This window comes from Coenobita brevimanus, chromosome 93 (genome assembly GCF_032717465.1).
Source record: "Coenobita brevimanus isolate Jiangsu-jjx chromosome 93, ASM3271746v2, whole genome shotgun sequence".
Classification (NCBI taxonomy): domain Eukaryota; kingdom Metazoa; phylum Arthropoda; class Malacostraca; order Decapoda; family Coenobitidae; genus Coenobita; species Coenobita brevimanus.
The window spans coordinates 55,515,809-55,543,012 of NC_137046.1; the positions used below are offsets into that span (position 1 = coordinate 55,515,809).

Here is a 27,204-nt window from a genome sequence, read left to right on the forward strand (position 1 = left end):
ACTCGCCGCTCCATTCAGTCATTTAAAGACAGCACACAGCTGCATGCACGGCTTCCTGACATCCACCCTTCTGAATCCTATCTTCCTCGTGAGGACAGGGTCCACCTGGCCAGGCTGAGATGTGGGCACCATCCAGCCCTCTTAAGCTACCAGAAGAGGCTGGATGACTCCGTCGCTGATGCCTGTCCAGGATGCAACACAGCACCCCATACTATTAAGCACATTATGGAAGACTGCATTGCACACAATCACCTACGCCAACAACACAACATACACTCTTTGAGAGCGCTGTGGGAAAGCCCGGTCTCGGCCATGGCCTTCCTAAGGGACTCGGGGCTGTTCGGCCAGACTGCCTAGGGAACAACTACTACTACTACTACTACTACTACTACTACTACCACCATATCTGGGACCTGAAAACAGCATAAAATGTCACAAGTAGTAACAGACCAACTGTATAAAAATGTTTAATAACAAATAAGTTTTGATTGGGTATGGCCGTACTAAGTTAGGGTATATATGTACAGTACTTTGTGACTTCCACAGACTCATGCGACTAAGTGCGTCTCACGCACATCCATGTGAGTGTGGGCAAGTCATCAGCTATACATTTATCCCAACTTCTTATAACCAGACCACTGCGCTCCTGCGCGTTGGTTTGGTGCGGGCTTGGTTTGGCGCGAAAAGACCAGCAAGCGTCCACACTGCTACACTTTGCGGTTGTGAACAGAAGTTTGGCTCCACAGAGGAGCTATTCGCGAATCTGCGAGACCCATGAATGTGGAGGGCTGCCTGTATATATATATATATATATCCACACATGTAGGGATCCGGCACCCCCTTGTTTTACTGTAGACAGCACCCCTCCAGTGTCCTTCCCATGGTGAGGTGCAGGGAAATATGAGGATGATTTTTGCTATTAGAAGGTCATTTGCTGTGGACAACACATCTCATTTGTGCAGAACTTGTGGTATGTTTCAGTGTAGAGTTGGGGGGCTGTGTGCCACAGATTTGCTGTCAGAGTGGATCATGAGGTTGTCCAGCAACAACCCTAGTTCATGGATTCCTTAAGAGGAAGTGTGACATCATGGTGATGGTGATAATGATGCATTTTCTATTTGATCTTCCAGTGTACAATAAAAACTTAAGTATTTGCAGATAGTGAGTCTTATTAGGAATTAAGAGTCACTTTTTTTTTTTTTTTTTTTTTTTTTTTTTTAACCACAAAGCAGAAACAATATATAAACGTGTATATGTTTTTTTACTGCTGCTTCGGATGATAGAATTTGTCATTCTGTATGCTTTAACATTTATCATCCATGTTCTTGGTGCATGTGATATTCACATGTACATCATATCAGATTTCTTGCTGATTTCAACAGTTTTGTATAAAAAAAAAAAAAAAAAAAAAAAAAAAAAAAAATCATATATTCCAGCTTTATTTCTGCTCAATCATTGATATTCATAACAGGTGAAATAACAGCCTCTTCTTAACATTCATGACAAGCTGGGTCTGGGACCGCCATGTTAATATGATATACTATGGACGTTGCATTACTGTATTTAAAAAAAAAAAAAGTTACATTTAATTAGGCAGTACTCTTTGGGGGATTTAGGGTGAGTTGAGGTTAGGCCACCACAGTCCACATCATTTAAAGATAGAAGACCCACTGCTCTGCTTTGGCAGTCTCATAAAAATTTCCAGTCATCCTTTAATGGTTCAAATCTCTGTGCAAAGGCATGACCTGAGTGGTCAGCTACAGGACACGGATGGGTAGGATTGCACAGTTCTGTCCCCTTTGGCTGAGTGGACGTTCTTTACCTTCATGGCCCCCAGTAAAGACAGACATGTCAAAGACATTGTCACACATTATCACACTCTTCTTTCCTCAGATAGTCGCTGCAATCACTCCATCCTCACGTAGCCCTAACTTATGAATAGGTAGTTGGTACAGAGGGCTGGTAGCCCCCATCTGAGGTTTGCTGGAAGCCTACAAAATCCCTCGTAAAATCATCCTCTTCCTCTTCTGGTGATGGTCCTGAATGTTCAGTATCAAGAATCTCATAAGGCAAAAATCAGTAGTGGGGAAGGATCTTTTCTGACGGACAGGGAAGTACCAAGCTGTAGAGACTTGGCATCTAACATTCACTCTGGTGTTGTAGAGTGAGTATTCTGGTTCACTAGATATAACCAAGTAATCTGTGTCTAGGTTCAGATTGTTACTACTTCATTTGGTGAAGATGCAAGAGCTAGGACTTACACAAGCTGTCCAGCAGAAGGGTCCAATAATCTCAGTGTCCTCCATGTTCTTTTGCTGTTCCGCTGAATTGCTCTCCTAGTTGCACGTATCCTCAGTGTAATGTTCAGACATGCTGATTGTTTCCGTCAGAGTTGTGTTGCCCAGTGCTCTGAACCCCAGTACAGGAATATGCCATATAAGAAATAGCATTGTTTGAATTGCTGCAGCTAGTGGTTTATCAGTGTTTGTGGTTTGTGCCACCCATGGTTGCTTAATTGACATCATCCCATGTGTCAGTGAATAGTGCTACGCTTGCTTGAACTGTTGCACAGTGATAATACCTAGGTTTGGGAGGGGTTGTTAATTTGATTGGTGGCTGAAGCCAAGCTGTAGTTCATTGTTGTTGATTATCATGTTCTTTCGGGCAATATCTCAGTAGTAATGCGTGCATCTCCAGCCCTAAGTCAACCATGGGAGAAATAACACTGGAACTAACCATGGGAGAAATAACACTGGAACTAACCATGGGAGAAATAATACTGGAACATGTAAGTCTGTATAATTTTTTGGTGTTTAGGTAGGATGTGGGGAGATGATGTTTGGCAGCTTGAAAGAGCTGTGTCTAGATGTTTGCCTTCTAGAAACTGTAAATGATCTGTGACTTTGTCTACATGAAGTAAGGTGTTCATTAATTTATTAATTGACTTGAAATACTTTCTACATCTTTCACAAACTTTACATTGAAGTGGGTGGATGCTTCAGCAGAAGTAGCTCGTCCTTTACTGTAATATATATATGGTTTCCCTCAATTTGCATAGCTAATGTATCAGGAATGTTATTGTGCAAGTCAGTATGTACAAATCATGCCACTGAAACCTGCATTATGTCGGCCAATTGGTTTGGTGAAATCCCCCCTGTAGCCCTACTGAAAATTTTTTACTCCCTTTTGATTATATCTGACACTCATTGTAGTGCACATGCATCCTCTGTGAACATCAGTGGGCATAAAAAAGGTAATTAGTGTACAAAATAAATACATGGTAATTAATTATCAGGACAAGGGATGGAGTGAAGCTTGAGTATCAGGGAAGGGGGTATCTTCAGATGACAGCTTATCTACCCAGAGGTAGGTGAAAGCTACAATATTTTGATAGCATAAAGTGATAAAAAACTTATGGTAGTTGAAAGAAGAAAAAGTACTGTACATAATGAGTGGTGGCAACAAGGTGAGAGAGATAGGCAGGTAACAAGTGATGTGTGCATGTGTGCGTACCTACATGTGTATGGCCAGCTGATCGAGTGCAAACAGACCATTTCATATACCATAATTTTAGCTGTGTTGATTTATGAACATTTGTTTTAATGAAAAACTTAGTTGAAAATAGAAAAAGTGCATAGTGAGTGGTAGCAATGAGGTGAGAGACAAAAGGTGTGTGTGTGTGTGTGTGTGTGTGGTGGGGAGTTGATTAGTGTAAAAAGACCATTTCACATCCCATAATATTAACCATGTGGAATTATGGTCATTTGTTTCAACAGATTCTACAAAAAGACAGAGTTTTGTTTATTTTAGGTGGGGTAAGTGTGCATCTGTATGTACTGACAGTGGAACTTTGATGGGGGATGGCCTTGGACTGGGGCACAGCTTCTGGGTTTTCCCCCCCACAAACTTTTTTTTTTTTTTTCCTTCATTGACTAGGCCAGGACAGGGTGTATCTTTACATGCAAAATGTGTGTAGCCCAAATCAGGTTTGCAAATTGAGGGTTTGCTGTACTCGGTTCACCCATAACATCATTATTCATATCCATAGGTTTTGCTGATTTTTAAAGTACTAGCAGTATCATCCATACAAACTTAGATTTTCATAGATGACACATGCCCTGCATATAAAATGGGCCCCCACAGCATACCCACATCTTGGAGCATTGCACAACACATGCAGGACTAAGACTCGAGACACATCATTGGCATTAGGAACTCATGAGACAGTCCCATAGGGGCAGTTGCTTACGTGCAGTCGACGGGTCTTCTATCTTCTGGGCCAGGCATGACCAAGGTGTAGCAACAACAACAGCAACAATCATCCTGACAGTGACCTGTCATAATGATTATACAAAAACATGTGAGGAAATTAGCATTTTACACCCACTAATCTGCCTATAGTCTATAGTCTACTATCAGTGTCTTCAGAGTCCTCTCTTTTCCAGAAAAAGGGGGTGTAATATTTGAAAATATGTTGTGGTTTACACACACACACACACACACACACACACACACACACACACACACACACACACACACACACACACACACACACACACACACACACACACACACACACACACACACACACACACACACACACACACACACACACACACACACACACACACACACACACACACACAGTGCTCTTGCACAATAATCAGAATTCTTGTGTGGATTTGTTGTTGGGCAAGGTTGATTCACCTGTTACAGTAAGTCTTGATAATACTTCCCTCTGTAAAAGCATTGAACCAACTTAATGATGCATTAAATACAGCCTGCCCATGAGTCTCTAGCTCATGAATATATTTTGGCTTTCCCCTTATGTGTAATATACTCACTGGGGCAGACTCTTACCAGTATCACAGAAAAGTGGCATGGTATCTCTGCATTTATCTTCATTAACATGATTATGTCATTGTATCTTGCTGCCTTCATGCAGTTTTATTCAGCCTAGTGGAAGTACACAGTAGTGAAAGATTTTAACTAGTCTCCATTAACTCCTTTGCTATGTGAAGCTTTTCTTAAAATTAGTAGTCATTTGGTAATAGCAGTACTTATTAAATGATGTCTTTATAGGGAAGGGTTTTAAAGTAACTTATTCTTACAATCATTAGCTATTCCCCAGATACCACCAGCTTTATGATGCAGGTCATCTGTAATGTTGACTTCTCTGGGTCTTGGGTCTTCTAATAAACTTTGGATTCGATAACAGGAAATTGTCTTGCAACATTGCATAATTGCTCACCATCTTCTGTTTCATGCAAAATATCTCATATTGTTGAACGAGGGAGGACAGCCTTTTTGCATTATTGGCCAGGTGCAAGGTGTAAAGTCTAAATTTCTCGATGTGCTGCAATGACGGCAACCTTGTGAGTGGTGGATGGTAGAGTAAGCACGATAGAAGCAGAACATGTGAAGGTATTCTTCACAATAAATGGGCCGTGTGGGCATTGGTTGCCAACGCTGAATGGTAGAGACACTAAAAATGTAAGTGCATTGGTAGTGTCTGGTCAGTAATGTGCTCTTTTAATTTCATTGGATTCAGTTAATTTTTGTGCATGTTCATTCAGGTGATTTGTCAAACATACAAGAATGATGCAGATCTGGACCTATGGGGGTTGCTGTGAATGCATTTTACTGTGTCCTGACCCAACTGTAATATCGTTAGTTCCATATTTTCCTGAAAGTCTCCAAGCCTTACAAAATCACTGAAGAAATGTCTTCATGCATATTTTTGGGTGTTCATACAGTTACTGGGGAGGAAAGCTAGACCAACTGGGAGATGCTTTGGGGTATGGAATGACGCAGAGTTGGCAAGATTGTTATGGATGATACTAAATAAGATGTCATGTTATTATCTCTTAAACATTCTGTTGATTTGTTTATTGATCTGTACCTTTATTGACCTCTAAACCCTAGGCACATTCACAATTGTCACTCGTCTAATTTTTATTCTCTAATGGAAGTGTTACTCTAAAAAACTAGGAGCGTGATCAAAATATGTTCTTTTGTTTCAGGTAGATGCCAGGAACATGTCTGTAACTTTCATCTTGCTGTGGTGATGAATTATTGTAACTGTAGTGAACAGTATATGAAATTAGAAAAGGTTGGGGGGATAATGTGCTTGTCTGAGGGCATCCCCTAGACTGCAAGGGTTAATAGTGCTTGTGTTAAACATTATTGGTATGGTGCTTCAAAGTTGTATCTCCAAAGGTCGGGGTGGAGGGTGGGGGGAATATAGGTAAAAGAGGTGGAGGTGGGATCTTTCACTCAGTGCACTGTATGTACTGACTTATGTTCATGATACTCTCAAAAATGTGGAAGTTTGAGTGTAGATAACATATACTGTACTTGGGTATTTGATGAGTAAGGATGGAGGTTTGGAGGGTGAAGTGCTTGAAAGGGTACAGCAGGGAAGAAAGATTGCTGGTTCTTTGAAGGCAGTGATAAGAAACAGGGGAGTGAGCATGGAAGTGAAAAAGTTACTACATGACAGTATTGTGATACCAACTCTAACGTACAGAAGTGAAGCTTGGACGTTGTTGGAAGGACACAAGTCAAGAGTGAGAGCAGTGGAAATGAGTTATTTAAGAGGAGCCTGTGGAGTCACATGGAGAGACAGGCTGACGAATGAGGATATAAATGAGTGTTGTGGTGTGGATGTGGATGTGATAGGAAGCGTTATGAGGAACACACTGAGGTGGTTTGGCCATGTGGAGAGGATGGAGGGTGAAAGACTGACGAAGAGAGTGTATGTGAGTGAGGTGGAGGGGGGAAGAGGGAGGGGGAGGCTGAGGATGAGATGGAGGGATGGGGTGGAGAGGTATATGAGAGAGGGGGGTGTGAGTTGGGAGCAGGGCAGTGAAATGGCGGGGGACAGGGGCGACTTGGAGGCGATTTGTTTGTGGCCACCCCAAACGGGATTGAGGCATCTGGCAATAGATAGATAGATAAATTATTAGCAGTTTCCAATAACTGTTGTTTGTTCTGTCTGTAACAGCTCCAAACTACCAACAACTGGTTGTCATTAAATTTGAAACCCCTAACAATGATTTGCTTGCAGCCAGTTGTTAAAATTAGTGGGTGAGCAAAACAGTTACACATTATATTATTCCATACAGTAAGTCATCATTGTAAGTACTGTAACCCCCCACCCCCCCACCATTTTTCTTTTCTTTTCTGTTTAGGCCACAGTAAGCTACATGGGGGGGAAAAAAATGTTCAGTATTAAATTCCATAATTATAAATAAAGCTGATTTGCAAGTTTTATATAATTTACAGTATCAAGTGCATGGAAAAGGTGATATGTAGGCACACATTTTGTGTGGAAAAGGTGGATTTTAAAAAATATTCTTGACTCATCATGAGGTGTTGAGAGGTTGCTGGTCGAGCAGGATTGTTGAAGTCACTGTTTTATCCTCATAACAGAATGTCAGTTTATGGGTATTAGATTACATGTGACCGCTTTCTTTCAACAAATCATAAAATCTTGTATGTTCACCATGGCATTTTGCTCTTGACAGGCTCATATTACACCAGTATTACAGTCAGACCTCGATATAGCAGACTTCAGTAGACCGGAATTCGCTTTTATCGGAATCGAGGAGCTACTGGACTAAATTCTTAAATATCGTAAAAAGTCTAATAAAGCCAGAAGCAGTCCAGACTGCCTGACCACTTAAGCTATGTTCACCACAACAAGGTAAATAAAAGACTTGTTTATCAGTGTACAGTACAGTATTATTATATATATCATTTGATTGGGCATACCACGTTGAGTACACCGCTTCCCGTCCGATCAGCGAAGTTAAGCAACGTTGGGTCTGGTTAGTACTTGGATGGGTGACCGCCTGGGAACACCAGATGCTGTTGGCATCCCTACGTGTCAAGTGGGGTTGGTGGAGGATTAGTGCCCCTCCCTGTAAAACAATTAACTCTAAGCCCTTGGCCACCCCGTCTGGGATACATGGCGTCTGGCAATGAATGAATGAATGAATTATTGTAGTGAATGTATAATATAGTACAGTACTGCAGTGGTAGTGAAAACAGTTTAAAAACCGTTGGTGCAATCCGAACTAATATCTGATATATCAGAAAAAGTCCAGGTCAGCAGGGGGAAGTCCGGATGTCGCTTTTATTGAAATTTCGCTATTTTCAGAATGGCTTGGGTCCCAATTAGTCCACTATAGTGAGGTTTTACCGTTATTATTATTATTATTATTTTATTTTTTCTGTAGATGGTGGTTGTAGATGTAAGACACTGATTTCATTTACAACTACTGACACATGAAAACTAGTTTGTCTAGTCTGATATGGGACCATATGATAACTAGGCTACATGTTGTTTTAGTATAGACTGGGCTAATGCAGCATCAGCAGTCATGAGTACTGTCTGTTATACAAGTTAAGAAAGGTAAATCTTAGTATTTGCATACTGTGCACATTGTTAGTAATGGCCTATTTTGTGTGGTAGAGCCTGCAGAAGGGTTAGTAAGAAAAACATATTTGTTAATCATTGAATGTATTGCTTGTAAACTGCTTTGTAGAAAGAGAGAGAGAGGTTTGGATAGAACACTATATAGAATCGTCCTGTACTAGTACTATTATACCAGCTAATTATATTTTTGCCATTTTCAGAATGTTTTATTATTGCACTGGTAAACTACTTCTTTCTTTTATATAAATTTTCTCCATCATATCCCTAGAACTGAAGTGTGAGTTGTGTGTAAATTTGTTCAATAAATAATCAGTATCCAGACTTGTTTTCTTCTCTGCTAATTTACTTGGCTCACTTTCATGCTCTGTTGAGTTAGAGTCATTAATATAACAGGTGGTAGAAGAAGTGTGTGGATGTTTAAGGTTTTGAAAATTGCTAGACGTGAATGACCAGTCTCATGAGACTTGCAGAATTTGTATACAAGAAACCTTCTTCATTGTAACTCAGTTTACCAAGCCCTGGGTTAAGACACTTAACAGGGAATTAGGTAAATAGAGACCATGATATAATGCCCAGTAAAATGGTAATTGTTGTACAGTCAGCTGTTTTTATTTTTTCATTTTGTTTCCCATCTGAGGATTTTGCAGTGTTCCCATTTGCAGTGATATTTAGAAAACAAAAGTAAGGCTCTGATTAGTTTTAGCATAATTGACTGCATACCTGTACAAAAATAGAGTATTGAAACTTTTATACTGCACTATATATCGTTCATTTGTGTATAAAGGCTCCAACATGGTTGTATGCGTCATCCTTGGTCACCTAATGGCTTTCCATGCTGCTTGATCTGTAGCAGTTTCTCTCTTCAGTCTCTTATCCCTGAGGACACACTCTATAAGCTCATCCCAAGTCTTTTATAGAGTACCTTTTGCAACTGTACCCTCAACATTCATACCTCTTACTCTCTGCAGTGAGTTTCCATCCTCCATCCTCATCAAATGCCCATCCTTGCCCTTACCTCTTCATTCACATTCCTAACCTCTCCCCCCTCAGGTCAATCCTTCAAGGACACATTGCACATCCATCTAATCATTATCACATTTATGTTTCAACCAATGAATATCTTCCTTCTCTGTTGCCTTAGTCACACTACCGAACAGCATTACACTCTTAACACATTCTGCATACTGTACAAGGACTCCGTAGTCCGGAGGGAGAGCCCTCTCAGTGTCAGGAGGGATAACATCTCCCTAAACTTCATCCAACTTCTCCTTAGCCTTTACACCAAGCTAGTTCCAGCCTCATCTCCAGCATGTATTATGTGCCCTTAATAACATAACTCCTCCACACACTCAAAAGACTCATCAGCAAAATGAATCCTCTCTTGCCTTTCTGCCTCTGCATGGTCTCCCGTACACAATGTGAATGCAAAATCAGCATCTCTTGTGCACCCATATGTGACAAACACTGCACAAAATGGAGTTACTCCCTGCACCCATGTGGCAAACTGTGTATACCCATACTCCCTCTGCTTTGACATTACAGGTACAGCCACCAGCCCTAGATATCATTGCTTGTTATATGCACGTTTACACTCAAATCCTTGTATAATGCCCCATCCCATGTCTTCTATCTATCTATCTATCTGTTGCCAGACGCCTCACTCCCGTTTGGGGTGGCCACAAACAAATTGCCTCCAAGTCGCCCTGTGCCCCGCCATTTCACTCCCCTGCTCCCAACTCACACCCCCCTCTCTCATATACCTCTCCACCCCATCTCTCCATCTCATCCTCGGCCTCCCCCTCCCTCTTTCCCCCTCCACCTCACTCACATACACTCTCTTCGTCAGTCTTTGACCCTCCATCCTCTCCACATGGCCAAACCACCTCAGTGTGTTCCCCATAACGCTTCCTATCACATCCACATCAACACCACAACACTCCTTTATATCCTCATTCGTCAGCCTGTCTCTCCATGTGACTCCACAGGCTCCTCTTAAATAACTCATTTCCACGGCTCTCACTCTTGACTTGTGTCCTTCCAACAACGTCCAAGCTTCACTTCCATACATTAGAGTTGGTATCACAATACTGTCATGTAGTAACTTTTTCACTTCCATGCTCACTTCCCTGTTTCTTATCACTGCTTTCAAAGAACCAGCAACCTTTCTTCCCTGCTGTACCCTTTCAAGCACTTCACCCTCCAAACCTCCATCCTTACTCATCACACTACCCAAGTATTTAAACATACTCACATTTTCCAATTCCTCACCATCCAACCTCGCTGTACATTCACTGACTTCACCTCTCTCAAAGACCATCACTTTACTCTTCCCTACATTCACCTTTAGATTCCGTTTCTTACACACACTCTCAAACTCATCCACCAAGCCTTGCAGCTCCCCTTCATCTTCACTCAACAACACAGTATCATCTGCAAACAACAGTACAGGGAGTTTCCAAACACTATCCTCTCTCACCAGGGCCACTCCAACATCCACTACCCTACCTTGTACCTCTTTTATTACCCCATCCATGTACAGATTGAACAACCATGGAGACATGACACATCCCTGTTTCAACCCAACTTTCAAAGAGAAAAATTCACTTAGTTCACCATCCACACGCACTGCAGCCTTCGCACCATCGTACATACTCTTCACAGCATTCAACAACTTCCCATCTATTCCATATATTCTTAACACTTTCCACAATCCTAGTCTATCCACCCTGTCATATGCTTTCTCCAAATCCATGAAAGCCGCATACAACTTCTTTCCCTTCTCTAGAAACTTTTGCACTAAAGATCTGAGAATGAATATCTGATCTACACAACCTCTTCCCTTCCTAAAGCCTCCCTGTTCTTCTCCAACTAATTTCTCTGTTCTTTCTCTAACTCTGTCAATAAGTATCCTACCATACACTTTTCCTATTATACTAAGAAGACAAATGCCCCTATGATTACCACACACTTCTTTTTCCCCTTTTCCTTTGTACAAGGGAATAATTATACCTGACTTCCAATCCTCCGGGACTCTACCTTCCTCCCTGGCCAATCTGCACATCTTCCACATCCATTCTACTACTATCTCTCCCCCATGCTTCAGCATTTCACCACACACTCCATCAATTCCTGGGGCTTTCCCTGATTTAACTTTCTTCATTGCTTCCACAACTTCTATCCTACTGATTTCTTCCTGTCTTCTCACCTCCCTCCTTCTTCCAGCCATTCCCCAGCCACTTATACTCGCATTACTTCCATCCTCCACGTTCCCATGTCTTCATTTCCTAAATCTTTCCTCCACCACCCTCACATTCTCTGTAATCAACACAGATCATCAGCATACAACACCTTCCATCAGATTGCATTTGTAAAGTCTTGTAAGAGAACTTTGTGCTCTGTGATAAACAGCAAGAAGGTTAAACCTGACCCACTATTACTCACGAACATTAATGGAAAACTCATTACTGTATAGTACTCAGTCCTGTAGTCACTCTTACCTGGATGTGAGCATCCTTGTCCATTACCATAACCACTTTAACCAACCACTCCTCAATCCCTAGCTTTCTCATTTCCCACTTCACCTCCTCCTGGGCACTTTGTCAGAGGTCTTCTCCAGTTCAGCAAAAACAAAGTGCAACTCTTTTCTGTTCTTTATATTTTTTCTGAAGCCGTTAGACATTGAATATTGCATTGATGGTTTTATCGTCACAGGACATATCTTCAAGGAAACAAGAGGAGTCATCTCTGTGAATGTCTCTAGATTTTTGGTTCCCAAAGAGAGGAGGGTGGTTGTTTATAGCAATGGTATTTACTGAAAAACTGAGACATACATCTTGAACTTTCCCTAAAAGGACTGTGACATCTTGAAGTCAGGCTGAATTATGTGTTTAAAATTGGTTTGTTGCTCATTATGGCTAAGCTAGGAGAGATATTGATTTGAAAATTAGCATATCCATATTCCATTTTGCCCTCTTCTATCTTATACCCATAAAACTGTTTTTTGATGAAGTAAAAATGGAAAATGTTTGTGCATTTTAAGTACTTGGGTAGTGTGATGAGTAAGGATGGAAGTTTGGAGGATGAAGTGCTTGAAAGAGTACAACAAGGAAGAAAGGTTGCTGGTTCTTTAAAAGCAGTGATAAGAAACAAGGAAGCGAGCATGGAAATGGAAAGTTACTGCATGACAGTATTGTGATACCAACTCTAACGTATGGAAGTGAATCTTGGACCTTGGTGGAGGGACAGAAGTCAAGAGTGAGAGCAAGGGAAATGAGTTATTTGAGAGGAGCATGTGGAGTCAATGGAGAGAGAGACTGGCAAATGAGGAAGTCAAGCAATGTTGTGGTGTGGATGTGGTTGTGATAGGAAGCATTAGTAGAAGCACATTGAGGTGGTTTGGCCATGTGGAGAGGATGGAGAGTGAGAGACTGACAAGGAGAGTGTATGTGAGTGAGATGGATGGCGGGAGAAGGAGCAGAAGACCAAGGATGAGATGGAGGGATAGAATGGAGAGGTATATGAGAGAAGGTGGTGTGAGCTGGGAGCAGGGTAGTAAAATGGCATTGGACAGGGTGACATGGAGGTGATATGTTTGTGGCCACCCTGTATGGGATTAAGGTGTCTGGCAATGGATAGATAATGTAGATAGAAAATGTACACCATACACACACACACACACACATATATATATATATATATATATATATATTAATCATCCCTGAGCTAGGCAACTGTGGCCATATAGCCCCACTAGGTTACAGGAGCGCGCTACCACTCCCAGCAATGGTGGCCCGTGAGAGGCTCGAACTCGCAAACCTCGCGATTACGAGCCCAGCACTCTACCTCTGAGCCACCATGCCCCCAAATATATATATATATATAACTTCAGGTCACTGTAGTGGCCAAACTATGGTACATCCCGTATTCCTCCTAAAAATTGATACATATTTACTTCATCACATCTTCATTATTCTTGTATGGCTGGAAACTTTTATTTGATTTGATTTATTTATTTATTTTTTAATATAATGGGCAGGTTTTCCTTGATTCACAGTTTTAGTAGATTTTCCTTGATTCACAATTCTCAAGTTAATAAGTAGTCTTGTTTTTTACTGTGGACTTATGGTAGTTGTAAAAAAATTACTGTACATAAGAAAGGCAGCATATAATGAGCACTTGTGGTATTCACCAACAGATGCAGAGTGGGAGTCGCAGCAGCACCCCAGCAGGCACTCTGGACCGGGCCATGTTCCCCCATCCCTCCTCCGTCCCAAGCCAGCAGATCCCTGTCACTTACCCAAGCATCTCCAGCCCTAGTTCTAGCTTGATATCTCAGAGTGCTCAGCTAATGGCTCTGGGACACAATATGATGTTTTCTGGATCAAAATTTATGGCAGGGGCACCACCAGAGGCACATAGGTATCTTCCAGAATCATATAGATTAGCTGCAGAGTCATTGGATCAAAATAGGTATGGCTTAGAAAGTCAAAGAATGTCAGTTGACCCCTACAGACAGTCAGGTGATTCGCAGCGCTTACCAACAGATCTTCAGCGCATGCGGTCTGAGTTACAGCGGACAGAGGAGCAAAGTCTGGACCCATATCATCGCGCATCAAGTGATACCTATAGAAACCCAGTAGATATACAGAGGACTCAGGAATCAAATTTACATCAGATTGCTTCAAATGCCCAGCGTTTTGTGTCCGACCTCCAGCGTCTACAGTCAGACCCTCAGAGATTGGTTGTGGAAGCTTTGCGTCCTCAGTCATCAGAATCTGTGCGGAGTCCAGAAGCCTCATATCGTAGCTTAATGTCGGAGTCTCTGAGACCTCCCTCTGAGTCCTCTCAACGCAGCCTCCAAGAATCTGTTCGAAGCCATGCAGATGCCCAACGTATGGTGCAAGAGAGTCTCAGAGACTATTTCACACCTTCTCAGAGAGGTATGTCAGAAAATGTACGGTCATCAACCTTGAGGTACGGAACAGATTTAAGCAATCAGCGGATGATGCCGGAAAATTTGCATATTGGAGCAGAGCCTTCGCATCCTCAAGTACGAGCTGACACCCCTCACCTTCAAGTGAGATCAGAGACCCCCCAGCATCTTTCATCTGGACCAGAAACACCACAGCATATGCGAATGGAAACTGAAACTTCCCATCATATTAGAATAGGAGCAGAGACCCCACAACATCTCCGTGTCAGAGCTGAGACTCCACAACACCTTCCACTAAGAGCAGAAACTCCACAACATCTTCGTCCAGGAGCAGAAACACCTCAGCATATGCAGGGTAGATCTGACACTCCCCTGCATGGGCGAATAGGAGCAGAAACGCCTCAGCACATGCGAATAGGAGAGGAACCACATCTTCGAGTAGGGGCAGAAACACCACAGCACCTTCGAGTAGGTGCAGAAACACCACAGCACCTTCGAGTTGGAGCAGAAACACCACAGCATCTTAGAGTGGGGACAGAAACACCACAGCACCTTCGAGTAGGAGCAGAAACACCACAACATCTCCGTGTTGGGACAGAAACACCACAGCACCTTCACCGAGTTGCTTCTGAAACACCTCAGCATATGCGGCTTGGAATAGAGACATCCCAGCATCTTAGATTAGTTGAATCCTCACAACAGCATGTACGCTCAGATACATCCCAGTCCCACCTTGGCATTGATAACAACCAGCATATGCGTCTTGGAGCAGATGGTTCTCACCATCTTCGTTTGGGTGCTGAGACTCCACAAGCTCATGCTTTGATGCCAGAGAATCTCCGAGTGTCTTCTGATACAACACGAATGGTCCCTGAAAACCTGTGTGTGTCTGAACCCACTCATCAGGTTATGCCAGAAAATCTTCGCATTACACATGACAACAGCAACGATACAACTGGAGTAAGAATGAACACGCTACCCCCACCAGATTCTGCTATGACCCCTGTGCGATCCCATTATGACTCTCTAACACACCGCATGATGCCTGAGTCATCACATTCACTACGTGAATCAGTAAGAGTGGAGTCTCCACACTATGCTGATTCATTGTACCGAGGAGATGTAAGTCATGCAAGTTTGGGCCCAGCCACTCCTGTGTCATCTGTATCTTCAATGCCTGACCCCTCCACCACTCCTGCACCTCAGCAACATCAGTTCTATTCTGGCCATTTCAACACACAGTTCAATCAGTACATGAATGATGGCCAGAACAGAGACCATCGAGACACATTAAGAATTGAGGATGACTTGGATGTGAAATATCCTGATATCAAGCAATTTCATCAAGACTATTCTACTACATCAATGCTTGGACATGAATCTTCAATGTCATTAGTTCCAAAGCCTCCCAAACCAAAGAGGCCGAAAGATCCCAAGCCACCTCGTGCTCCAGTTGTTCACAAATGTAATGACTGTGAAAAAATATTTAAGAATAGCACCCAGCTAAAGAATCACATGTGGCGCCACACAGGTGAGAAACCATTTGCATGCGAAATATGTGGATCAAAATTTACACAGCAAGGTAACCTAAGAGCTCATCGAAGGATCCACACTGGTGAACGCCCATATCAGTGCCCTCAGTGTAAGTCTTGCTTCACACAACTTTCTACTTTAAAAACACATCAGAAGATCCACTCTGATGAAAGACCGTATAAGTGTGACCAGTGTGATGCTGCATTCAGACAAATTGCCAACCTGAAAACTCATGCTGTTACACACACAGGTGAGAGACCTCACAAATGTGATCAGTGTGACAAAGCCTTTACTCAAAAATCAAACCTTAAAGCACACAAAAACAGAGTACACTCTGGAGAAGGTGTTGCCCCAGTGAGAAGGGGTCGCAAAAAAAATCCTACTGCAATCAAACCTTATACTTGCCTTGAGTGTGGAGCAAAGTTCACGATGATGAGTAACTTACGCATCCATATGAAACTGCACAGTGGTGAGAGGCCTTTTGAATGTGATCATTGTGGAGCTGGGTTTGCACAGAGATCCAACTTGAAAACTCATATACAAAGGATGCACACTAAAGGACCTGGTCATGGAAGGCGCCGAATCAAATGTGATGAGTGTCCAGCAATGTTTCGTCTCAAACGCTGCCTGAAGACCCACAAAAAGAAACGACACCCCATTAAAAGTCTTAAAATTAAGATCCTCAGAGAATCAAAATATTTAATGAAATCAGGTGGTGAGGGTGATGATGATGAGACAGAAGAAGGAACTGAGGGACCAAGTTTGGAGCCCATTGTTCAGTTATGTGAACCAAAGGAAGAACCTTACTCACCTAATTACAACAATGATAATGGAGACTCTCCATATAATACAGATGAGTGGTCAAAAGAAGAAGAAAAAGGGCCCCCAAAGAAGAAAGAACAAGAAAAACAAAATGGTAAAGCTGATAAAGTAGGAGCCAATGAAAGAATGCAAAAGGAGAAAATACCTGTATATCAGAATGAGGCAGAATCAAAAGCTCTTCCACAAGGGTCTCTAGAAGAAGGTGTAAGTGTGGTGTGATGATTGTAAATGTACAGTGAAGCTTGTTGAGGCCCAGCCAGGATCCTTCTAAACTTGGATAAAATAGGTAGCAAATATCAGGAAAATGTTGAAGAGTCGTGTGTTGGTGCCTCAGCATTTTTCTCTCATCAAAAGATTTAAGCCACATGCACAATAGCTATTTCACCAGTGTCAAGGAGTGAAGCTTGTTGTTATGGTGGTCATATTATTGGTGGCAGAATGCTGCTGAAGTTTGAGGTCAGTCATCACTTGAGGTCAGTCATCGTTAGTTCGACAGTTTTGTTCACCACTTCATACAATATTCCCAATCAAAATCATTAGTTGTAAGTGCCGGTCTTTACCAGTACAGTATGTATATAATTGCTAGCTTTGGCTGTAATTTGTACTTATGCAAGTCATCCAAGGAAATAAGCATATCCTACTTTAGGTTCTGGAGTCAGATTATGCAAGCAGAGTTCTACAACCTCTCATGTACTCATGGAGCAGTTGAGGTTTATATAATCAGCTGTTGTGTCCTCTGCCACCTAATTTAAAACAGCCATCAGTACCTTCCTTTTATATTTCAAGATGTGAAATGTGTACACTTTAAATGATGTTGAAGTCCATATATTCATCACAGACTCTTATTTCTTAAGGTTGAAGTATTGGCTTCATGAGTTGATGCTTCAAAATTCAGAGGAAATTGAAATGTAAAACTGCTTGTAAGAGAGGGTATGCAGTAGCCTGTGGGATGAGTCTGGAAGAAACACTTCAGACCATACACAGAGTTACACTAATGCCATGTTTGTTTATGCCAGTATTCTTGCCCAATGTCTTCACACAAATCAGGAGCCCAAATTAGGCAGTTTTGAAGCAGGCATTATTGTCCGTAAGATTTTTTTCCCCCACTTGTTTCAGTCGAACAAGCGAGATTAGGCTTTCAGTACTGTAGTTTGCTGTGGGAGACCATACTGTTAGTGAACTGGATGGCTCTCTTGGCTCCTGAAGATAATAAGCTTTAATGGATCCTGCAAACCTCTGCCATGACCAGAAGTGAGGCACAAGGAAGGCTGGTGCTCTAAGTGATCACCTGTCCTTTGTGCGATGATACCAAGTTCGTTCTAGTGTTCATGGCTGTGGTTTATGTATGCACTTGGGTATTGATCTGATTGTTATAGATCAATTGGTGTAGAATTGAAAAGTTAATAGGTTGTGATTGTAAAACTTCATGCCTCACTGCTATCTTTGCCAGCAACTTACTGTATTGTTGATGTAAAGATAGTAAGTTTCTCATTACACTGTGTGTACAGTAAAGTTTTGTAAGTTTTTGCTCTTCACCATTTTTCATAAAATTTCATGTGTGAATTTTTAAAGTGCAGTACATTATATGTAACTGCAATTTCTTGTTGGTGTATAAGAAGTGGGCATGAGAAGGCTGGTGCACACAACCAGCCGCGGGTCAGTAACAAGGTGGGGACTACCTTGCAGGGGAGGCTCAGTAGGGCTCAGCTACCCACTCCAGCTCAGGGAAAGTTGATCCTCATCAACACTCCGTCTAAAACTTGACAAAACACAGTAGTCACCCAGTCTGTGAACTTAGAGAAGTAGAACTGAGTTGAAAATAAGAATTTTTATAGTAATCACAACTTTTAAAGATTTCTTTACTTTTATAAATCTTTGATATTAATTTTCGTATTGTATTAAGCATGTGTTTGCTGTTGCTATATTTATTCTACAGTGAGTACTGTAGTTTTATTCCAGATTTCAGAAGGTTTAATTTCTTGTTACAAGTAACTGAATTAATTTTATGGCATTGTAGACTGTATAAAATGCCATTTTACTGTAATTTGTGTCTATTAAGAAGACAAGTAGAAATTAGATTTCCATCATTCATCAGTGTAGCTTTGTCTTGTTAAGCAAACATATCCGTGAATGTGAGAAGCTACTAAGGTGGTTGGAGCATGTGTGCCCAGGGCTTTCGAGTGGCAGGTGTTGATGCCATGTGGCCCCCCAGCCTCCACCACTGACCCTTGGACTTAGGTCTATGGGTGCAGTTTGCTGGTTTCACCTTCTGAGTGTCTTTCCTCTCTGTATCTAAGGATAATTTTTATTATTACTTCCAAGATTTTCATTACTGTGCAAAAAAATTTTGAACCCTGTAGTACCTGTAAGTCATTTGAAAATTAAAATGAAGCTGCATATGCAAAGCCTCTAATTACTTTATATTATTAAGAATATAGTGTGTAGAGTTTATAGTATTCATATATATATTATTCAATATCATATACCGTAGTGGGAACCTCCAAGGAGGTTTTCTGTTTGTTAGGAGTTTTGCATGCCTGAGTTTATAGAAGTGAATTTTATGGCCTCCTTGAGATTATTTGAGTGTCTGCCATGTGTGTTTAATGCAGATTCTTTTAAGGAACAAATTGACTGTGGGGTCTGCTTTGCCCGTTCATGACAGTTTTTCAATTGTCTCATTTCCAGGTCGTATTTCAAACATTGATTCAGGTGACTGTTTTCTCTGCTTTACTAACTGCATCCACATTCCTTCCAAATCGAATATAACTATCATGGTACTGGCAGTGAGTATCAGGAACTGCATAAATATGTAGATAGCTCCTTGTTTTGTGTTTACATACACAGACATGGTTAGAATATAAGAAGGCATAGCATCCACTTGAACCTGTTTGAAATGTTGACCTATGTTTTCATTGTATGGAAATTAGATCTGTCTATAGTATTATACAAACAACTTGGTAGCAGAAGATTTTTATCTGCTGTGTCTGTCAGAATTTATTGTGAATTGGTCTTGTCAGGATTGGATGAGATAGTCTGGAACTATGTATACGGTGAATCAGTCAGTTGCCATAATGTGTCCCTCTCATAAACCTGTTTAATGCTATACCAAATTACCCTGAACTCTAATCAGCACTTTACTTTGGGAATATAGGTAGTTACTAAAATTTGCACACAAATTCACTAATTCATTAAAACTGATTATTTCTGAATTTCTTGTAATATTCTGGATTATGAAGGGACATGATTTAGGAGAGTGGTGGGAACTGAATGAGGAGGCAGTCAGCAGCACACTCAGAGTTTACAAGGTGAAGGGGTGTTGGTTGTGTGTGTGGTAGTTTTTTAAGGTATATCAAGGATTCTTCCATTTCCTACACTCATCTTTGGTCTGATGCACACCCATCCATTTGACACATTTGTACTTTTACTGTGACTCCATACCTTGAGTAAAAAAACAGAATACATTAACTAAGAAATTGAACATTGTCTTCACACATCTTTTCTGCCTGTTTATTGGTTTAAGCTATATATACTGTACGGGTCTTTGCTTAGTTGTCCTTCATCATAGAAGAAACGTCAACAACAACCCCTCTGAACTTTGCATTGCTGTGCTGTTCTATAGTCTTGTGTACCCATTTGAGTCATCAAAGCATAGGTTTATATAGGGAGGTGATGTTCCCCCCACCCTTTTTGAACAGTATCTTGTGCCAAATGTGGTGTGTAGGCACAAAAACACATTTTACTGTAGTCTTTTTATTTTTTCCTCCATTACATTATTCAGGCCCCACAGATGATTCAGGAGGATATGTAAACACAAAAATTTTTCTCCCTGCCGTTAGTGGAATATGATTCTTGCCACACTTGCCATCAAGTTTTTGTAATGTTAAGTATGGTATGGTCAGTATCTCGAAAGGTGCATAATTTTCTCTGGGTTTGTGGTAGTTATTGTATTGGTACTGTTTATGTATTTGACCATGTATACAAACTTCATGTAATGGGTAGAGACATCATCAAGTGAATTCATGTTCCCATAATTTGATTGATTAAGTAGCCAATTTTGGCTCCAGTTTCCATGACATGTGCGGCAAGAGGACTGTCTCTACAAAACTTGCAGTGAGTTCTTCCCTGAGTGTCAAATCACCCTGGCTAGTGTCAAGACAGGAGTATACTGCCCACACCAGCCAGCCAGCAAGGTTAAGATGTTCAGGTTGTGGCATATCATCCCTCAGCCTTATAGTAACATCAACTGCACACATATCACTCTGCCCCTCTGTGAAGCAACACAAGACATCTCCATTGTGTAAGACGGTCATTTAGTGTGGAATTTTAGTGAATACATACAATAACTTTTTGTAAGTAAATAAGCAAAAAATTTTATAAAGATACATTTGTAGCCTGTTGTCTTTTTCACTGAAGATGCTTTAGAGTGTTGCAGTAGTTGAAGCTTTTATATTTTGCAGTTCTTGTACAATGACTTTGTAGTAAAAGAAATCTCAACTTTTTATTGGGGCATCTTAGTAAACAATACTTCTTGTTAGGAAAAAAGAAAAAGAAAAAGAATTTCAAGTGCTCTTTGTCAGTGATGTTGTGAGTTGATGCAGCTGCCTTGGAGGGACCCTGGGCTCCTGTTGTCTTGACCACTTGCCAGATTTGCCCTAGCTTGTGTTAGGCTGTGGCCAATGTTTTCTTTTTGTAAGCTCCTTAAGCTTGTGATACATTCATTTTGCCATGGCGGCTGGGAATGGCTTGATGTACAAATGCAACTTCAAACACCAGTGGGACTTATTGGAAGTTTTGATTCAATAGCTGCTGTGAAGTATGAAAATTCCCATTTAGGAAGTAAGTGAGCAATGTCCAGTATTTGTAGATGGACCCCATAGCTTGAAATGATACAGTAAAAAGTAAATCCAGAGCAAAATGCAGAAGTTTCATTGGTGTTTAGTGAGACTTGCAGTAGGAATGGTCAAGCTGCTCCTCGTCGTCTGGCCTTTTATCTTTCCATGGTCAGTGTTTCATGAAGTCAGTAAGAGTTTATAGTGTTATTTCTATAAATGAGATTTTTATTATACAGTATATATTATATTTGCTTTGCATGTAGTCCTTTATTTTCTTTAAAAAATATATAGCTCGATATATAGCATTATATCCATGCAGGGTTTAGGTTTACCAAAGCTAATTGGCAATACTATGTTGTTATACTGTATGTACAAATTTTCTGTTTGACTTATCTTGTGTGAGGGAGTTGCTGGTTACCGGAGCTGTGGTGCAGAGCCACCAAGCAGTCGACACCACACACCATAGTTGCCAGCTTGTCAGGGACTGGCCAGTGGACAATCATCATTATCCATGACATGCCATACTTCCCTCATTGATGCAGTCATATCTGATAGTTAATGATGGATGTTAATCTGGGTAATCAACCAGCCGAGCTAAAAATCAGTGATGTTTTACTTTTGTTTCAACATGAGGATAGTTTATAAGCTTCAGTGATTGACTATGTCAAATGTCTTTCATTTCAATACCAAAAGTTAAAAAAAAAAAAATTCCAGTATACTGTACTGTATTGCTTTCCTCAGTCAAATAAGCCATAGAATTGTTAACATAAGTAATATTTTGGTTGTGAGTGGAGTAGTTTTAATACCTCTTCTGTAAATGTTGATTGTAACTCAGTTTTGTTAATTTTAAATGTGGTTTTTAGAGAGAAACTGTATACATTAGTACAGTCAATAGTTGTAGCATTGCATTAAGATTTTGTTGTTAGAGGTGTAACAGGAAACTTTGTGTTTGTGGGGCGGCCGACCAGCAATTACCCCTACACAACCTGCCATAACCCTTACTATACCAGTCTTGCTTTATTATGCCAGTGTTTGCTGGGCATTACAACATTTATGGCTAACAGATATATAAATATATATTATATATATACATATATATACATTATCTATTTTTTCTTTTATTTTTTCTCAGAGATGCACTAGGTATTTCTATTTGCCATTTTGAATATTGATATTTTCTAATAGGTTTAGTCCTCAGCTCTGACTCCCATATACTCATTATTGTATATTCATAGTGATATTTTAAATGGAGATCTTGCTATATTATTTGATTTCTATTATGCAAACAAGCAAAGGAGATTAACTGATATGCTTTCAACATATGCATGAAATATATGATTTATCGGTAATGACAAAGCTATTGCTGAATAAAGTAATATGTATCTACAACTCTGTAACTCTTTTTGTATTAAAACTAATGTACTTTGTCTATCAGTAAAACATTTAATAACACTGATGCCTTTAAATTATTGTACACATTTTAATCTTAGGTTTCCAATTACCTTCTTGGTATTTTACATTGGATGAAGGGACATGTAGGCACCAAAAATAATCTAATCATGTACCCATAAGACTCTTGAACTGTGGTAACCTAGTCTTGGCCAACATGTTGGGGATGATGTTAAGTTACATTATGAGAGGATGATGTGCAGGGGAAAACAATCAAATGCAGAGCAAGTGCAAGATCTGGAGAGTGTTTGACGTTGAGGTGGATGAGAAAGCAAATCAATAACATTTTGGAAGGATAAGGTCTGTGAGTGGATAAGTGAAAGCAGTGTGTCATTAAAAAAAAAAAAAAAAGGGATGGCATACACTGAGTGTAGCTGAGGCCACTTAACAAAAGATAAGGCATTAAGCAACACACGAGACATTTCAAGAGAGTTTCTATATAACGGTACAGTATTAGGTAAATATCTGTTCCATAGATGCTGCATAATGCTGAAATTGGTTGGTGTTCTAGTTGTGTCAAGGAATGAGCTATACCTCAAAAATATTGAGCTGCTTAAATGATCGAACGTGTTCATCAGTTATTTCATTTCATTCATCATCCAATCCTGTGTTACCCCATGAGGAGTGTAGGAGCCTGGGGCTAGGCAAGTTGGTCCTGACATTTAAGATGAGAGTGACAAGCCTCACTCATCCCTGAGTGGCATTATATGAGCAATAAACCTCAACTGCCAGTTAGATATAAATCTGCACAGGCTCAATCCAAGTGGAATGCCTTAATTACCAACCAAACTGCCACGTGCCATAATTTGGTTATATGGTTACCACCCAGTGTAGTAAATGGTTTCCTGATGTACGGGAAACTATGTGGCTTGTCACTCTGTGTAGAGCCACCCATAGACAGATGGAGGAGGAAAGAAAGACGGGAGGAAGGAAGGAAGAGAGGAAAGGGCAGGCACCTGAGAGCCGCATTACATCTAGTGAGTGGAGGGTGAGCGCCCCCACCTACCTCAAAAATATTGTGAGCTGCTCAAATCATCAAACTTGCTCAACTATATCTCAAAAATATTGTGAGCTGCTCAAATTATCAAACCTGCTCATCTCACTTTTTTTCTTTTTAGATATTGTCCCAGTTTGTTGTCAGAAGATAGCATTCTTTTGAATCCTACAAATTTAAGATTTATTATAATAATACAGTAAGCTAAACCCAAATGGTACAAATAAGTTTCCTGTTAGGATTCAGAGGATACAGTACAGCATATAGTAGTGTAACTTAAGGAAGTTAAAACACAAACTGAACACATTTATCATACATGAGATATCTACTTATCAAGTCAGAGTGTGCAAACTGGAACTGGACAAAACTTGGAAACTGATCAACATGAAGTGATTGACAGGAGTGGGAAGCTTGTGCATTCAGTGACTCATTGAGGAATGGGGAATCTGTGAATGTGTAGTAAGGTCAGTCTTCATTTTTAAGCTGTTGTACATTAGTGACTGTGCTCAAGAGTATTAGTTTATCTGCTTTTGATTAGTCACAGTGAGATCAGTGTGGAACTCTGTTGTACCTCAAATTAAAAACAGTTGCTTGGCAAAAAAAAAATTACATGACAAGCATGTCATTCGATAGGAAATGAATCCAATGCTTTTCTGCTCCCTTGACAACCAAGTTATTAAATTGTTATTAGTATCAGTTGAAACTAATTTTGAATTTGGCGCCGATATTATAATATTCAGTGTTTTCCTATAATATGTATAAGTTAATTATAAACTCTCCTTGCATATCAGTGTTCGTCATCAGAATAAATTTAAATTGTCTTCGAGATAAGGGAAAATAGTTTCTCATATGAAGACTGACGTCACAAGCCATTGACGTTTCCATCAAAACAAAGCATCGTGGGTTGCAGCGGGTTGTGGTGGTTCTCTCCCGTCAACGTGGATTTCTTGCTCGTCTTCAGGCTTCGTCAGATATGGAAAGCTCACAGAGGGATAGCAAGGAGAGTGTATTAAGTGGTGAGTGTTACTAACGTTGCTGTTATTACCGCTGACATAAATTTTTTTACGCATTTTCCTGGGTTGTGTTGCCAGCGCTGCCCGATACCTTTGAGATGGAGTTGCCACGTACTGTTTTTTCTTTCGCGTACTTGTTTCAGTTGGCCAAGGTATTGTTTAACCTTTGAAGCATTGGAGGTTTATGTTTGTTATATTGAGTAACAGGTCAAAGTTCTTTGTAATGCTGCTCTTCATTATTGCGAGGGGAATTAATTCGACCCTATAAATGACTAAATGTTAACGGTAATAGTAAAGGCTACCAGTTGCTCCCTTTTCTACGTGGTTTTTAAGGATTCGCGTTATCATGTATTTTGCGTACATTCGTCTGGTTCCATTTCGCACAGTATTGGCAGTATTCTGTGTATAATGTGGTGGGTGAGGAAATATATTTCCGAAGCAAAATGTTATTCTTTTCTTATTAAACGTTAGAGAAATACATGTGAGAATGGAGGTCGAACATTTTCCGTATTATCACTTAATTTTGTACATTTTGGCATGGAAGTCTCATTATTTTATTACATTTCGCGTAAGTGTGGTACACATACACTGAAATGAGGTCAAGGAAGTCTAGACAAAATGAGTTGTCACTTCCATCTTCATGGGCGTGACGTCTCTCGCTACCTGTGTGCCATGTACTGTAGTTCATCTAACAGTTTCGTTTTATAGCATAAGTATACAGTATACGTGAGGCAATCAACCCCCGTTTCTGTATTGAAACTTTTCACTATGGTGGTTATTCTCTCTCTCTCATATATATATATATATATATATATATATATATATATATATATATATATATATATATATATATATATATATATTACCATCTATAAATCTATTATTGCCAGACGCCTAAATCCCGTAGGCTAAGGGGTGGCCACAAACAAATCGCCTCCATGTCGCCCTGTCCCCCGCAATTTTACTGTCGTGCTTCCAACTCACACCCCACCTCTCTCATATAGGCCTGTCTCTCCACTCGATCCCTCCATCTCATCCTTGGCCTTTCACTTCCTCCCCTCCCCTCCACGGCACATTATTTTCTCAAACACACGATTTTCGCTGGAAATTATGCCCGAGTTGACTTTCGTTTCTGTGACTGGCCATGAGGCTTTCTGAACAGAAACACCGCAGTTCAGGTGTTTGATGGTGCATTGATTATTTGATAGTGTTGGAGATAACAAGAGTGGAGATGAGGAGGCTGATAAGGGAGGTGGGGACGACATGTGCTAACTCCTTCAGTCCAGTAGCGTAGTTTTTATCCTTATTTTGCTGATAACAGGCAAATGTATTCAGTTTAGAAGAGATTTTTAGACTTCGAGGGATGTGATACGGCCTCCATGAGCCCCCAGCTAAATTGAAGAGATCCGTCTGGAGATGGCAACAAAGTATGAAGCGCGACATTGGATTGAAGGGGTTATCTCTAGTGGGAAATTCCATGAAGCTGGAAGGAGGTCTTGATGGTAGTTCCAGCTATAGGGTGGATATAATGTTGCTATTTATCATTAACACTTTGAATTAAGTATTTTTTTTTTTTAATCCCTCCTTACGATTTTATTCAGCAAAGGAGAGGTTTTCAGACTGCAGGGGTTACATAATTATAGCCATCAGTAGGCTGTTTAATATTAGAATTCCACCCTGACTGAAATAAAATCGTCTGGTGCTGGCCATGAGTCAAGTAAAAAAATGTCATCGGTCCGAAAGGGTCAGAGCTAGAGAGAACTCAAAATACATAATGTTTATGTTTGTTGACACTGAGGTAATAGAATATCTGATAGCTTCTGGGCAAGGAAAAAACAAGCAAATTGTGGTATTGTAGCATTTGGAAAATGTACGGTATGTGAGTAAGTTTTCTATCTAGGAAATAATATTTGCTAAATAAAAATGCCAAGCGTTAGCCAGAGTAAATGTCCAAGTGCGGTAGGATTGGTGAAAAGCTTCAGTGAGGCCAAGAGAGTGCAGTTGACACAGATGACTTTGTGTAGTAAAATTTGCAGTATTATAGGAATGATAAGGTAGACGTATGGCAGAGTTATGGAGGTTAAGTGTGAACAGCTAGCTATGGTAGGGTGAAGAAATAACGGAAGTGATGGTGAGATGGTGATGAAGTATTGGTAGGGAGGGTGGTGAGATGAAGTGACCACATT

The 27,204-nt window shown here is 40.5% G+C and overlaps 2 protein-coding genes and 1 non-coding gene across 3 annotated transcripts in view; all 3 read left to right on the forward strand.

The window, feature by feature from the left end:
• Positions 1 to 22,986, forward strand: part of LOC145412545 (uncharacterized) — a 63,152-nt gene extending 40,166 nt beyond the window's left edge. Inside the window, exon 3 of the mRNA XM_080282449.1 lies at positions 13,638 to 22,986. Coding sequence (XP_080138575.1) covers positions 13,638 to 16,949 — 3,312 coding nt within the window. The 3' untranslated portion in view covers positions 16,950 to 22,986. The remainder of the gene's footprint in view (positions 1 to 13,637) is intronic.
• On the forward strand, positions 7,763 to 7,881 carry LOC145412729 (5S ribosomal RNA). The gene has a single exon (XR_013899640.1). It is a non-coding gene; the product is annotated as a 5S ribosomal RNA (ribosomal RNA).
• Positions 22,987 to 24,929: 1,943 nt separating the features above from the next.
• BNIP3 (BCL2 interacting protein 3) overlaps positions 24,930 to 27,204 on the forward strand; it is a 125,140-nt gene continuing 122,865 nt past the window's right edge. Inside the window, exon 1 of the mRNA XM_080282452.1 lies at positions 24,930 to 25,021. The gene's annotated coding sequence lies outside the window, so the exon portion shown is untranslated. The remainder of the gene's footprint in view (positions 25,022 to 27,204) is intronic.